Genomic DNA, 13,052 nt, shown 5'->3' on the forward strand with positions numbered 1-13,052 from the left:
CTGTGCTATCCTATGCTGATGTGATATGTTGATGTGTCCCATGCCATGTAATAGTCTGTTCATGGTTTCTGAGATTTTTTTTAATGTATGGCAGGGTCTTTTCACACCTTGTATTGGTTGTGCTATACTGGATTGAGTGGACAGGCACTTGATGAAGTTGCATGGATATCCATTTTGTTGGAAGATGATGTAGAGATGATCTGTTTCCTTTTTCTGATATTCAAGTTGTTGCAGTGTGTTTGTGCTCGTCTAAATAGTGTTCTAACACAGGTTCTCTTGTGGGAGGTTGGGTTGTTACTTTGATAGTAGAGCACTTGATTAATGATTGTAACTATGATTATGATCTATTTCCTATTACTTGCTATTTATATGTACTCTGTAAACGTAGACACTGGAGACAAATTCCTTGTTTGTCTTATCAAACTTGGTTAATAAAGAATTCTATTCTATTCTATTCTATTCTATTCTATTCTATTCTATTCTATTCTATTCTATTCTATTCTATTCTATTCTATTCTATCCTACCCTGTTGGTGGTGTTTTTTTTTAATAAACTTGTGTTTCTAGTTTTCCACCCCTATCTTCTGATGAGAATATACAGCTTATTGTTGTTTTCCTTTTCCCTTGTGAATTTATACCTTTGAAAGTATGTGTGTCTTCTCACTAAGTAAAACTAAAGGGAAAAAAATAGAGAAACTTTTTCCTCTTTGAGCAGAAAGCATCTATAAAAGAATGATCTCTCTTTAGTTAAATACACTTTATACAGTTATTCTGCTGCTCAATACTTGAAGAGCTCACTCATCATTAATTCAGCCTCCCACTGGAGCTATGAACACTTAACCTCCTTAAACTCCTTTTTTAAAAATAATATACTGTATATCCAATTGACTAATAAATTCTATATTACAGGTAGTGTCTCTTCATGATCCCAGGAAGGTGGCTGATAAACCTTTGCTGAACAAGAAACCGCTTTTAAACTTGTAACTGCAATTATGCTACAAAATCTGAGTTCGCTTAGAAAAAAGACATTAATAGGTAGAAAACACTAAGGAGATCTGTATCTTCAATTTAACATATTTGTATTTCAAATGTTGCTGAGTTCAACAGGCACATTTAAATGATGTGATTATTCTGTCGGAACTGTTTCTTATTACAGGTTTTTTGTTTGTTTGTTTTTTTGTCATTACAGTGGATCTTTTGAATTTGTCTGCTGCATGTGATGCCTTGGACCAGCACAACCTCAAACAGAATGACCAACCAATTGATATACTTCAGATAATTAACTGCTTGACTACCATTTATGATAAATTGGAACAAGAGCACAATAACTTAGTCAACGTCCCTCTTTGTGTAGATATGTGCCTCAACTGGCTTTTGAATGTTTATGACACGTAGGTCTCTGTAGTTTTCTATATCAGTTGACTGCAATAAACTATTCATATTTTTTTAAAAAAATTAAAATGTTAAGTTGCTTTTATGGGAGAAAATCTGGGGTTATTTTGAAATTCACAAAGAGTTGCTGCAAGTTACCAAACTCTATCTTAAAAGCAACAAAATAAATGAATTACACCATTTAAATTTGAAGTTCTATATGACCCTAGAATTCGAACATAATTTAATGCTTGTTAAATGTTTTTAATTTTAATTGTCCTATTTATCAACTAATACAGTTATTAATCTTTGGGGTGCCAACATTTAACTAAATTAATTACATTTCATAGTAAGCTGCTTCTCATAAACTAAGTATATATACACGTTTAATTCTATATATAGAATTACTATTCAGGGTTGGAAATAGAATAGAATAGGAATAGAATAGAGCTGGAAGGGACCTTGGAGGTCTTCTAGTCCAGCCCCCTGCTCAAGCAGAAGAACCTATACTATCTCAGACAAGTGACTGTCTAGTCTCTTCTTAAAAATTTCCAGTGATGGAGCGGCCATGATTTCAGGAGGCAAGCTGTTCCACTGGTTAATTGTCCTCTCTGTCAGGAAGTTTCTCCTTAATTCCAGGTTGCTTCTCTCTTTGACAGTTTCCAATCATTGTTTCTCATTCTGCCCTCTGGTGCTTTGGTGAATAATGTGACCCCCTCTTCTTTGTGGCAGCCCCTCAAATATTAGATGGCTTAGATGTGAAAATGCTCATAATTCTGAAAATATTACAAAAAGCTTCACCATACAAATTATTCTAAAACTGTGTTAATGTAATTACCCTACATGTAGTATGCTGTATGTACTATTCCAATAAAAACTATTCCTTTGACCGTTTTTACTTTGTTTTAGGCTAGAACTGGAAATTCTTGTTTATTTCTAGCATTTTAATGTTAGATAAAGATATTATTTGCATTTACATTATTGCTTGCTTGCTTGCTTGTTTATTTATTTATTTGTTTGTTTGTTTGTTTATTTAATATCAATAGGGGTCGAACTGGAAGGATCCGAGTCCTGTCTTTTAAAACTGGTGTAATTTCACTGTGTAAAGCACATCTGGAAGATAAATACAGATGTAAGTAATGCTTAGGGTTTTATATTTTCTGCCATTTATTATGAAAATAGATAAATAATAGCTCAAATTGTCTTTTCAAAAAAATTTCAGAAAACTTAGAAGTTAAAATATATTATGCAGGTTCCACACCAAAAGTTATCGAATGTGGTCTAGTTTAGTCCCACTGGAGATTATGGCCTTTATAGTTCACAAGTATCCAGTTGTAGAATGTTGCTGAATGACATGTGATAGGAATGAGCCAGGATCCAAAGAAAAATACACATGCACTAGATGGCTTAAATGTATTGATTGTGAGTCCCCATTTTTTAAAAAAAAATCATTGCATGAAATTGCTTCTAAAGTGGTTTTCTACTATGCATTTCTCTCCACTATTAAACTCAAAAGAGAAGTAACCTGAGCCTTCATCACCTCTTTCTTATCTATTATGATCTGTTTCTTCTTTAATTGTGGTTACTTTTTTAATGTAAGCCACCTAGAGTCATTAGAAGGAATGAAATGGTTTTTGTTACTCATTCACGCAGATGGGTTATACAGCTATGCAATCCCATTTGTAAACCCAAAGCCTACAGAATTCTTGATGGGAGCTTCCATCCTTGAATATCCCATGTGACTAGTGTAACTCCTTCTGGTTTTTTTCTATTGTTTTTACTATTTTCATTAGCATATTTGTCAGTCCATTTTGTTTACAATTGTTATTATTCAGTGATTTTTTTTCCTTATTTTTCTTTATTCTTTCTTCAACTCTATTTTTTTGAAACTCTGCATGACACCTTGACCTTTAGCTACAGGTATCCACTCCTAGCCTTGTATCCTAAGGCAGGGCTTTTCAACTGGTGGTACGCATACCACCGGTAGTATGCGTACCACCAGTGGTATGCGAGCCCCTGGCTAGTGGTAGGCGAGCCCAGCCTAGCTAATTACAGTAGGGGAGGGAATGAGTCAAAATGGAGTCACACAGACCTGGAGATCATCTGGAGCTGCAGAGCTTGCCAGAATCCCCAGGATCTGTGGTGACATGCTAATTGGAGCTTCCGGTGCACCTGGAAGAGGGCGGAGAGAAGAAAAAGTATAAAAGGGACAGACCGGCCTGTTTTCAGAGGAACAGTGAGTGGAGTGGCCAGCGAGAAAGGGTGAGTGAGCAAGTGGTGTGTTTGGGGGAGAAGGGCTAGCAGGCGAACGGCTCCTGCCCAGCTTGCTTGCAGAAAACATACTGCTTGCTAACTGAAGCCCCAGGATCAGTGCCGGGTGGCCCGCTGATCCTGGGGCTTCACTTAGCAAGCAGCCTATTTTCTGCAAGCAAGTGAGCTGGGCAGGAGCCTGCGATCAGCTGAGCCGCGATCAGAAGTCACGCTGAGAAATGCTGGTCCCAGGCTCCTGCCCAGCTCACTTGCTTGCAGAAAAGTAGCTGCTTGCTAAGCTGCTGCCCAGCTCACTTAGCAAGCAGCCTCTTTTCTGCAAGCAAGTGAGCTGGGCAAGAGCCTGGGATCAGCTGAGCTGCGCTCAGAAGTCGTGCTCAGAAACGCTGATCCCGTTCCCCCCACCCCAAAAACCAGGGCTTTTACTCGCTTTTCACACTGGCGCACTTTGCACGACTCACCCTTTCGCAGCGTGAAATGCAAGTAAAAGCCCTGCTTTTGGGGGTGGGGAGACTCGGGCGCCATTCCTTGGGAATCCTCTCTCCCCACCCCAAAAACCAGGGCTTTTACTCGCTTTTCACACTGGCGCACTTTGCACGACTCACCCTTTCGCAGCGTGAAATGCAAGTAAAAGCCCTGCTTTTGGGGGTGGGGAGACTCGGGCGCCATTCCTTGGGAATCCTCTCTCCCCACCCCAAAAAGCAGGGCTTTTACTTGGTTTTCGCACTGCTGCGCTTTGCACGACTCACCCTTTTGCAGCGCAGCAGAAAATATCAAAGCTGTAAAAGTAAAACCATATCTTTTCATTGCACTGAAATGTTTCTAACAACTTAAAAAATAAGAAAGATTATTCAGGTCATGTTTTGGCAACTGCATTAGTATCAAATAAATATTTCAGGTCTTTTCAAAATGGTCTTCCTTCTGTTACAGCTGTGCTATCTAGTCACTTCAAAATACATGCAGTCTAACAATTTCATACTCAGTTGAATTTTACTTGTGATACCATTTCTAACAGTCCCTGGGGCTGATGCATCTTTGTAACAGAGTGTATCTTTTTTTTGGAAACACTGTATTTGCCATTTGTCAAAGCTTCCTGGGAATTTTCACACCAAGATAAACAAAAGATTCAGAGTATAATGTAAGTTCCATACCTTGTACTTGTCTAGATTATTGCTATAATTTAGTAACATCGTGTGCAACATACTCCAGTTTGACTGCATGAATTTCCCTCGTATTTTTATTCCATGTTTTCAGATCTTTTCAAGCAAGTAGCTAGTCCCACTGGATTCTGTGATCAACGTCATCTGGGTCTCCTCCTACATGACTCTATCCAGATTCCAAGGCAGTTGGGAGAAGTTGCTTCTTTTGGTGGCAGTAATATTGAACCCAGCGTTAGGAGTTGTTTTCAGTTTGTAAGTATATCTTTTGCTTTTAAAAAGACTCAATATTTTAATATTACAGTCATACCTCAGCACTTGACTGCTTCAAAACTTGTCAAACTTGGTAGTGGACACATTTTGAAACAGAAATCATGTCCCGGCGCCTGGTAATTGACATGGGAGGAAGAACTTGCTAGTTAAGTGATAGGTCACATGGTTTTCTCGGTACCCGTCTGTTTTAGTATTCAGCACATATTTCAGAACGAATTACAGAGAAGGATCAAGGACTGTGTAGATTTCAAGAGAAACATTTATAGTGAATTATTAAATTTTGATAAAATATGACTGTATTTTCTTTAACTCTTTACTTGATTCACTGAAAATACCGTATTTAATTGACTCAAAAATTAATGTCCAGTTTGAAAGTGTTGGTGGAACTAGATCCGTGCCTTGTTAACATTTATTTCTCCATCTATACAAAATGATATTTACCAGCAACAAATCATATTAAATTTAGATTGAAAAACAGCAAAAGTAAGATATGCATAGGTGTAAAAGGTTTGGTTTGTGAAAATAGCCCATCCCAAACCTTGTGAAGCTTTGACTTCTCTGAAGCAGCAAGGATCTGTCATTACCCTGAAGGCAATCATTGTATACTGTGGTCAAATGAAAAAGAGAGAGGAGGAAAAGTTGCAGCTTTAAAGAATGGAATTTCATCTAAAAACCTTTCTTCCACATAACTACTATAAAAAAAGGAAACGTGGCCTCTAGCCATCCTTTGGAAGTACCTAAAGTATGTATTTGAGCTCTTCAATACTCTTAGATTATACTCTTTTATTTGATGTAAAGGAGGGGATATAAATTCTAGTTTTTCATTTCATGTCCATTGTCTCTTATGTGAATAATGTCACCCTCTAATGTGATTTGTTTACCTGGGCAGAAAGAAACCATTATTAATGAAGCAAAGTGGATGGATTTGTAATGTCACAAAACATTAACAGAAAAAGAAAAACAGTGAAAGCTCATTTTATAATTTTGTGTTATGAGTGTATGAAGCAGAAGTTTGTATTTTCTTAGCTAATACAGCAAATAGTGAATGTGGTACTGTAGTAATGGTAGTAAAGGTCAGTCTATAAATAGCTTAATAAGTGAAGAACCAGAATTAGCATTTTGTACAAGAATCAAAGGGCTTAATTTAGTCTTCTTAAAATTTCAAAGGAGACAATAGATAAGTGATAAGTGCAAGGCATAGTGCAAAACAATAGCTATCTCTTCTTTTAAATTCCTGTTTCACCATGTTGTGCATGATAAAAGCCTTGCTTGAATGAATCAGTGCGTATTTCAAAAGCTATAAAGATCATGAATAGCCATTGAGATCCCATGACTATAGGCGCCTGGGAGTTCACAAAATTTTATTGATCCATTTTCTTGCTATTTGAGGTCCCCTTAATATGCTGTTTAAATTAACCCATTCTGTTGTATGCTGAAAAAAGTTAACATTTAGGGTAGTTGTTTATAACTTTAAAGAGCCTTGGTGGAGCAGTGGGCTAATGCCTCCCTAAGTAACACCAGCTGCCTGCAATTAGTGCAGGTTCGCATCCCACCAGGCTCAAGGTTGACTCAGCCTTCCATCCTTCCGAGGTAGGGAAAATGAGGACCCAGATTGTTGGGGGCAATAAGCTGACTTTGTAATAATGCCGCTTGGGGGGGGGGCAAAAGCCCTAATAAGCAGGCATATACATAGAATGAAGGCTATTGCTAAGCACATTGATTTGTGCTTCTTAGATTGTAAGCCGCCCTGAGTCTTCGGAGATTTAAATAAAATAAAATAAATAAATAAATTTTGTAAATATAGTTTCTGTTTTGTTTTACTCAGGTTAAAATAAAGCTAATAAAGCTTACAGTAAATTAGCTCTCTAAATGTTAAGTGTTTGTGTGACACTTTATCTGATTTCATAACTTTAAGCTGCAGACCATCTATAGATAAGTATCCGAGAAATATTTATTTTATTATTTCAATTGTGCTTCCAGCACACTTCTTTGTTCTTTAAAGAACAAAGACTGGCTAGTAATTGATATAAAGTATTCCTCTTTTCTCCTTTTGATGTCTCAGTTGTGTTTCCTATTTTAGTTTATGACATTGTGACATTTTAGTTGGGAAAAGAATTAGTGGCAAAAAAGCAGCATAGAATTTTACTGATTCTGCTTATTGTCTAGGTCAGGGGTGTCAAACTCAATTTCATTGAGCACCGCATCAGCATTGCGGTTGCCCTCAGGGGGCCGGGTGGGTATGGCCAGGGTGGGCGTGGCTAGAGTGCGTATGGCCTACTGGGTGGGCATGGCCAGCTCTACATCGTTCACATCAAGGGTGCCTATGGGGGCCTGGGCAGGAGTGGGATAGATCTGAGGGTCTCTGGCAGAAGGAGGGTCTCTGGGCCAGGGCCAAGGCAGTGGGGGCCGTTCCCTCACTGTTTCCAGGATGGCTTTGTGGGCCACATGAAACCACTTCATGGATCCGCCCCCCGGGCCTTGTGTTTGACATGTCTGGTCTAGGTACTTTAGAACCCAATAAGTTCTAGGAAATACATACTATATTTAAGAATTATAAGGCAATAGTTTCCAAAGTCTGATTTTGTTAAAGTGCTGTGAGGAATCAATTTATGGAAGATCTATGGACGTTTCATAGTATATCAAGAGCAATCAATGAAAGGCATGAAGGGCAGTAGACTAGGACCTATAATATAGGTAACACATGATATGCATGGGAAGTGTCTTCATTATTTTGAGGATTTGGTCCCCTGAAGGCATTCTAGTGAGTTGCTTTTGATCTGTTTCTTCATGATCAAGAGTCACTGGTTATCTGTATGAATACCATTTTATTAGTTTTAACACATTCCAATCACACCTTTTTTTTAGAAATGAACAGTCTTGTTCCTGTTCTAAACTAATTTGATTTGCATAGGCAATTTTTTAGACTATAGTTCAGAATGTTTCTTAGTAGACTAGGAGAGATAACTGAAATAGTTTTTCAAGAGTTGCATTGACTACTACTTCCCTGAGAAGGTTTTTTTTTTCGGGGGGTGGTCTTATTAGCTTGGTCTGAATCCCTACTGAGGCTGGAGAAACCTTCAATATTCCACTTTTAATAAGCCCATCCTCCCTTAAAACCACCTAATTTTAACTGTAAGAAAATTAATCTTAGATTATTTATTTGCTCCGAGGTATGTCACTTCATCAGTTTTTTGTTGCTTTTATTTTTATAGCATTTTTTCCTGCTATGTTTAATAATATTTGTTTAGATGTTATCCTGAGGTAACATCTATTCTTTATAAAGCTGCACAATCTTAAATAGCTGTGCTCTGTATATATTTGGATTGAAGGTTCCTGGTCATTAAGCTGTTTTTTATTTCTTCTTTTGAAATTGCTATTTTAAGCATTCTGAATAATCCATACATGTTTTTTTTACTGTACTAACAGAAAAAGATGAAATAAAAATGTCCGTAATCTTTCTTTGAAATGTACATTGTTGAGAATTCTGAGAACAGAAGCCTTGCTCTGTGGATAAGTATGAATTCACAACAGTAGTTTTTGTAATATTCTCTTCAGTGGCAGAAAAGTAACTTTTTTATCCAAAGTAATTAGATACTTTTAGAACAAACTTTCAAAGTTGAAGTTATTTTTCTCTTTACAAGATTGAAGATAATTCTCTCCGCTCCATACTCTGGATGTTACAAATACTAAAGAAGAAAATCAAAGAATTCATATGTATTATAAACTTAGATTGTTTATTTAATTTTGTTATTGACCCCAAAGCTGAACACTTGATATTGGGGGGAAAAACCTTGAGAAACTAAAATGTGTATATCACATTATACAAATTACCACTGTGCTTCATATGTATTGCACACTCAAATAAATACTCTTCACATCTGTTTGAGTTCTTCAAAGGTGAAATAGACATTTTGATAAGTCTTACTTTTATTATTAGATTTTAGAATATAAGAAAAAACTATTGGATTGTTATATAACTTCATTAAGGAATAACCATATTTTCTCTTGTCACAGTTGCAAAGTACCGTATTTTCCGGCGTATAAGACTACTTTTTAACCCATGAAAATCTTCTCAAAAGTCAGGGGTCGTCTTATACGCCGGGTGCTGAAAATTTAGGGACAGGGCTGGCTGGAAAACCTGGAGCAGATCTCCCATTTAGTCTGCGCAGGGAAAGCGGGACCAATTGGAGAAGAAGCTGCAGTCTGTGATTTTTTACAGGCTGGGGTCTGGGCGTCTTTCCTTCTAAAGTTGAAGAGCAGCTGTAGTATATCCCAACTTGAAAGGCAGGTGGGGAAGGCAGCAGCCAGAGCAGCGGCTTAGCTCTAAGGACACATTTGACTCAGGAACTGGGCGGGCTGGCTGGAAAACCTGGAGCGGATCTCCCATTTGGTCTTTTTTTTTTAAAATCCCATTTATATCCTGCCCTTCTCCAAAGACTCAGGGTGGCTTACAATTTAAAGCAGAAATCAATGTGCTTAGCAATAGCCTTCATTCTGTGTATATGCCTGTTTATTAGGGCTTTAACCCCCCCCCCCCAGCAGCATTATTACAAAGTCAGCTTATTGCCCCCAACAATCTGGGTCCTCATTTTACCTACCTTGGAAGGATGGAAAGCTGAGTCAACCTTGAGCCTGGTAGGATGCGAACCTGCACTAATTGCAGGCAGCTGGTGTTACTTAAGGCTCTGCGCAGGGAAAGCTTTAGAGTGAATTAGGAAAACTGAAAAAATGAATTAGGAAAATAGGGAACGGTTGCTGGAATTGGGTATGTGTAGTTTAACGAAGAGAAGGGTGAGGGGTGACATGATAGCAGTGATCCAATATCTCAGGGGCTGCCACAAAGCAGAGGGAGCCAAGCTATTCTCCAAAGCACCTGAAAGCAGGACAAGAAGCAATGGATGGAAACTAGTCAAGGAGAGAAGCAACCTAGAACTAAGGAGAAACTTCCTGACAGTTAGAACAATTAACCAGTGGAACAACCTGCCTCCAGAAGTGGTGAATGCTCCAACACTGGAGGTTTTTAAGAAGAGACTGGACAGCCATTTGTCTGAAATGGTATAGGGTTTCCTGCCTTAGCAGGGGGTTGGACTAGATGACCTCCAAGGTCCCCTCCAACTTATTATTATTATTATTATTATTATTATTATTATTATTATTATTATTATTATTATTATTATTATTATTATTATTATAGTTTAATCCACTTGCACTGTTTTATGTTTACATGTTTGATGACAAACAGCCTTATGTTTATAAGTGACGGTTTTCCTACTAAGCACCTGCATGTCATAAGCATTTGAATTAAAATTACCATATTAAAATCAAATCTGATGTTTTTTAATTTTTATTTGGTGTGCGTTGGAAGAGGGGTAGTCTTATACGGCGAGTATAGCCCAAACCCTATAATGTAACAGGAAATGTAGGGGGTCGTCTTATACGCCCAGTCGTCTTATACGCCGGAAAATACGGTAATATGTCAGTAAAGTGGTTGGAACACCTTCAGTTGCCTTTTGTATATATAAAGCCCTGAGCTACTGCTTGTGTGGATTTAGACATTTTTAAAAAATTATAATAGGATCTCAGAGACCACTCAGCAACTATTTTTTCCTGTATTGTTTGATATTGAAAAGCGTTTGTTAATATGGCTCTACATCTTCTTATAATGTACTTAATTATTTTTATGAGGTAGAGATTGCACATCATTAGCATAGAGTGGTTCAGATCATAACTGCCCAGTGTATTAGCAATTAGTGGTATTGAAATTCTTCAGAGAACTGGTAGGCTGCCCTTTGATGGGTCTGTTTAATTGAAGGCTAGATAGACATCTGTTTAGGATGTTTTAATTGGGATTCCTGCACTGAGCCCTTTCCAACAAGACGGCCTTCTGAAACCTTATGATTCAAAAAAGAACCTGCTGAAATTTGAATAACAGAATAGCAATTTTATTCACCCTAGCAGATTGACTTATAAGTTAAAAAGAACTGCAGATGGGCAAATTAATGTTTTTATCTTTTATTATTCTGCCGGACTTTACTGCAGTATTGCAATACAGCATTCATATTTTTGACAGACATGGAAAGTTGTGAGTCTAGTGCAGGGGTAGGCAACCTCGGCTCTTTTATGATTCATGGACTTCAACTCCCAGAATTCCTGAGTCAGCATAGCATAGCTGACTCAGGAATTCTGGGAGTTGAAGTCCACGAGTCATAAAAGAGCCGAGGTTGCCTACCCCTGGTCTAGTAGGAGGTAATTATCTAAACTAAAGTATATTTATATGGATACAGCTATAAATACCAGTATCATAGCAATGAAGAAGAGATTTTATTGACCTGTCATACGGGACATTTCCTAGCCCACACAAGCAAAGTCTCAAAAACCTAAAATATCTTCATTAAAAAGACAGGGTCCTTATCCCAATGCAAGCTCTTGTAAAAATCAGAGGGGAGTGAATTTAAACTATTAAGAATCAAAACTATTTTTACTAATTATTTTTAAAGAGTGAAAAGCTATAAAAATAGGAACAACAATCCTAATTGTAGGTCAGAGATACTCCCCTCTCTCTTTCTTTGTTCCATTTTTCCACACCTCTATCCTAGCAATTGATGTAAATTTTCTCAAAGTTGTAGATAGGAAAGAAGATTGAAGCAGAATGGATATATGAATACAATAGAAATTGAAAAAAGGGACTTAGAATTCCCCTGAGCCCTTCATCTGATTCCAAATGCTGATTCTGAATTTTCCAACCTTAAAAAGGCATAAAGATTGAGAGAGACATTAACTTATCTGCTCCTAAACCAGAACTCTTTTTGGGCTTTGTGGGACAAAATTTCATGAAAATGTTGGATCACAGCATCTATGCATATCCATGTCCTAAGGACCGTATCATTGTATTCTTAAAATTATATGTAATGTATGAAATAAAATTTATAAATGCATCTCAATAAAAACTCCAAATAATGGTTAAATTATTTATCAAAACGTGTAGTCTTTTTCCCCCCTGACAATGCATCACTTTTCTCACATAGGCAAATAACAAACCTGAAATTGAAGCAGCTCTTTTTCTGGATTGGATGAGACTTGAGCCACAATCAATGGTTTGGCTTCCAGTTTTACATAGAGTGGCAGCTGCTGAAACTGCCAAACATCAGGCCAAGTGCAACATCTGTAAAGAATGTCCAATTATTGGATTCAGGTAAAATGCTAAATTAATTAATACTTTTAAAATTACTGCTGGAGCTATAACCATCAAAGATTATTCAGTACAGAAACTTATACATGCAATAAACAGTTATAGCACAGAATATCTCTGTAAGGAATAAATTGGTTTTTTTATCAAATGTATTTCTCTTTCTTAAGTGAACTAATGCTGGAAACACTCTGCAAATTTCTTCCACATTGAAAATCAGTTTTGTCTTTTTTTCAAATTCAGTGTTCAGAAATTGAGCAAACAAGTTTATGAATTCCTTCTTCATTTTGAAATTGTGTTTGGGCACATAAAAATATATGCTATGCAGGTAGCCCTCAACTTACAACCATAACATTGAGCTCAAAATTTCTGTTGCTAAATGAGAAAGTTATGTGACTTTTCCCCCATTTTATGACCTTTTGTGTCATAGTTGTTAAGTGAATCTCTGCAGTTGTTAAATTAATAGCACGTTTGTTAAGTGAATCTGGGTCCTGTATGGACTTTGCTTTCCAGAAGGTCTCAAAAGATGATCATGACCTCGGGATATGGCATCCATCATAAATATGAGTCAGTTGCCAAGCATCTGAATTTTGATCTCATGACCCTGGGGATGCTGCAACAGTCATAAGTGTGAAAAACAACCATAAGTCGCTTCTTTCAGTGCTGTTGTAACTTTGAACAGTCACTAAATGAATGGTTGTAAGTTGAGAACTACCTCCATACACAATTAAGCTACTTTTGAATAGTAACAGTACAAATGATACTGGCTTCATTATTTTGAATGATGCCCAATTTATT

The 13,052-nt window shown here is 37.2% G+C and overlaps 1 protein-coding gene across 10 annotated transcripts in view; it reads left to right on the forward strand.

The window, feature by feature from the left end:
* DMD (dystrophin) overlaps positions 1 to 13,052 on the forward strand; it is a 931,439-nt gene that overhangs the window by 865,666 nt on the left and 52,721 nt on the right. For all 10 annotated transcript variants that reach the window (XR_014026476.1, XM_081327957.1, XM_081327955.1 and 7 more), the window contains 4 exons: positions 1,189 to 1,390; positions 2,417 to 2,502; positions 4,893 to 5,050; positions 12,094 to 12,260. Coding sequence is in view for 9 of the 10 variants with exons in the window: in XM_081327957.1 (XP_081184083.1) it covers positions 1,189 to 1,390; positions 2,417 to 2,502; positions 4,893 to 5,050; positions 12,094 to 12,260 (613 nt within the window). In the remaining variant the exon portion in view is untranslated. The remainder of the gene's footprint in view (positions 1 to 1,188; positions 1,391 to 2,416; positions 2,503 to 4,892; positions 5,051 to 12,093; positions 12,261 to 13,052) is intronic.

The sequence above is a fragment of the Vipera berus genome, assembly GCF_964194415.1.
Source record: "Vipera berus genome assembly, chromosome: 4".
Taxonomy (NCBI): Eukaryota; Metazoa; Chordata; class Lepidosauria; order Squamata; family Viperidae; genus Vipera; species Vipera berus.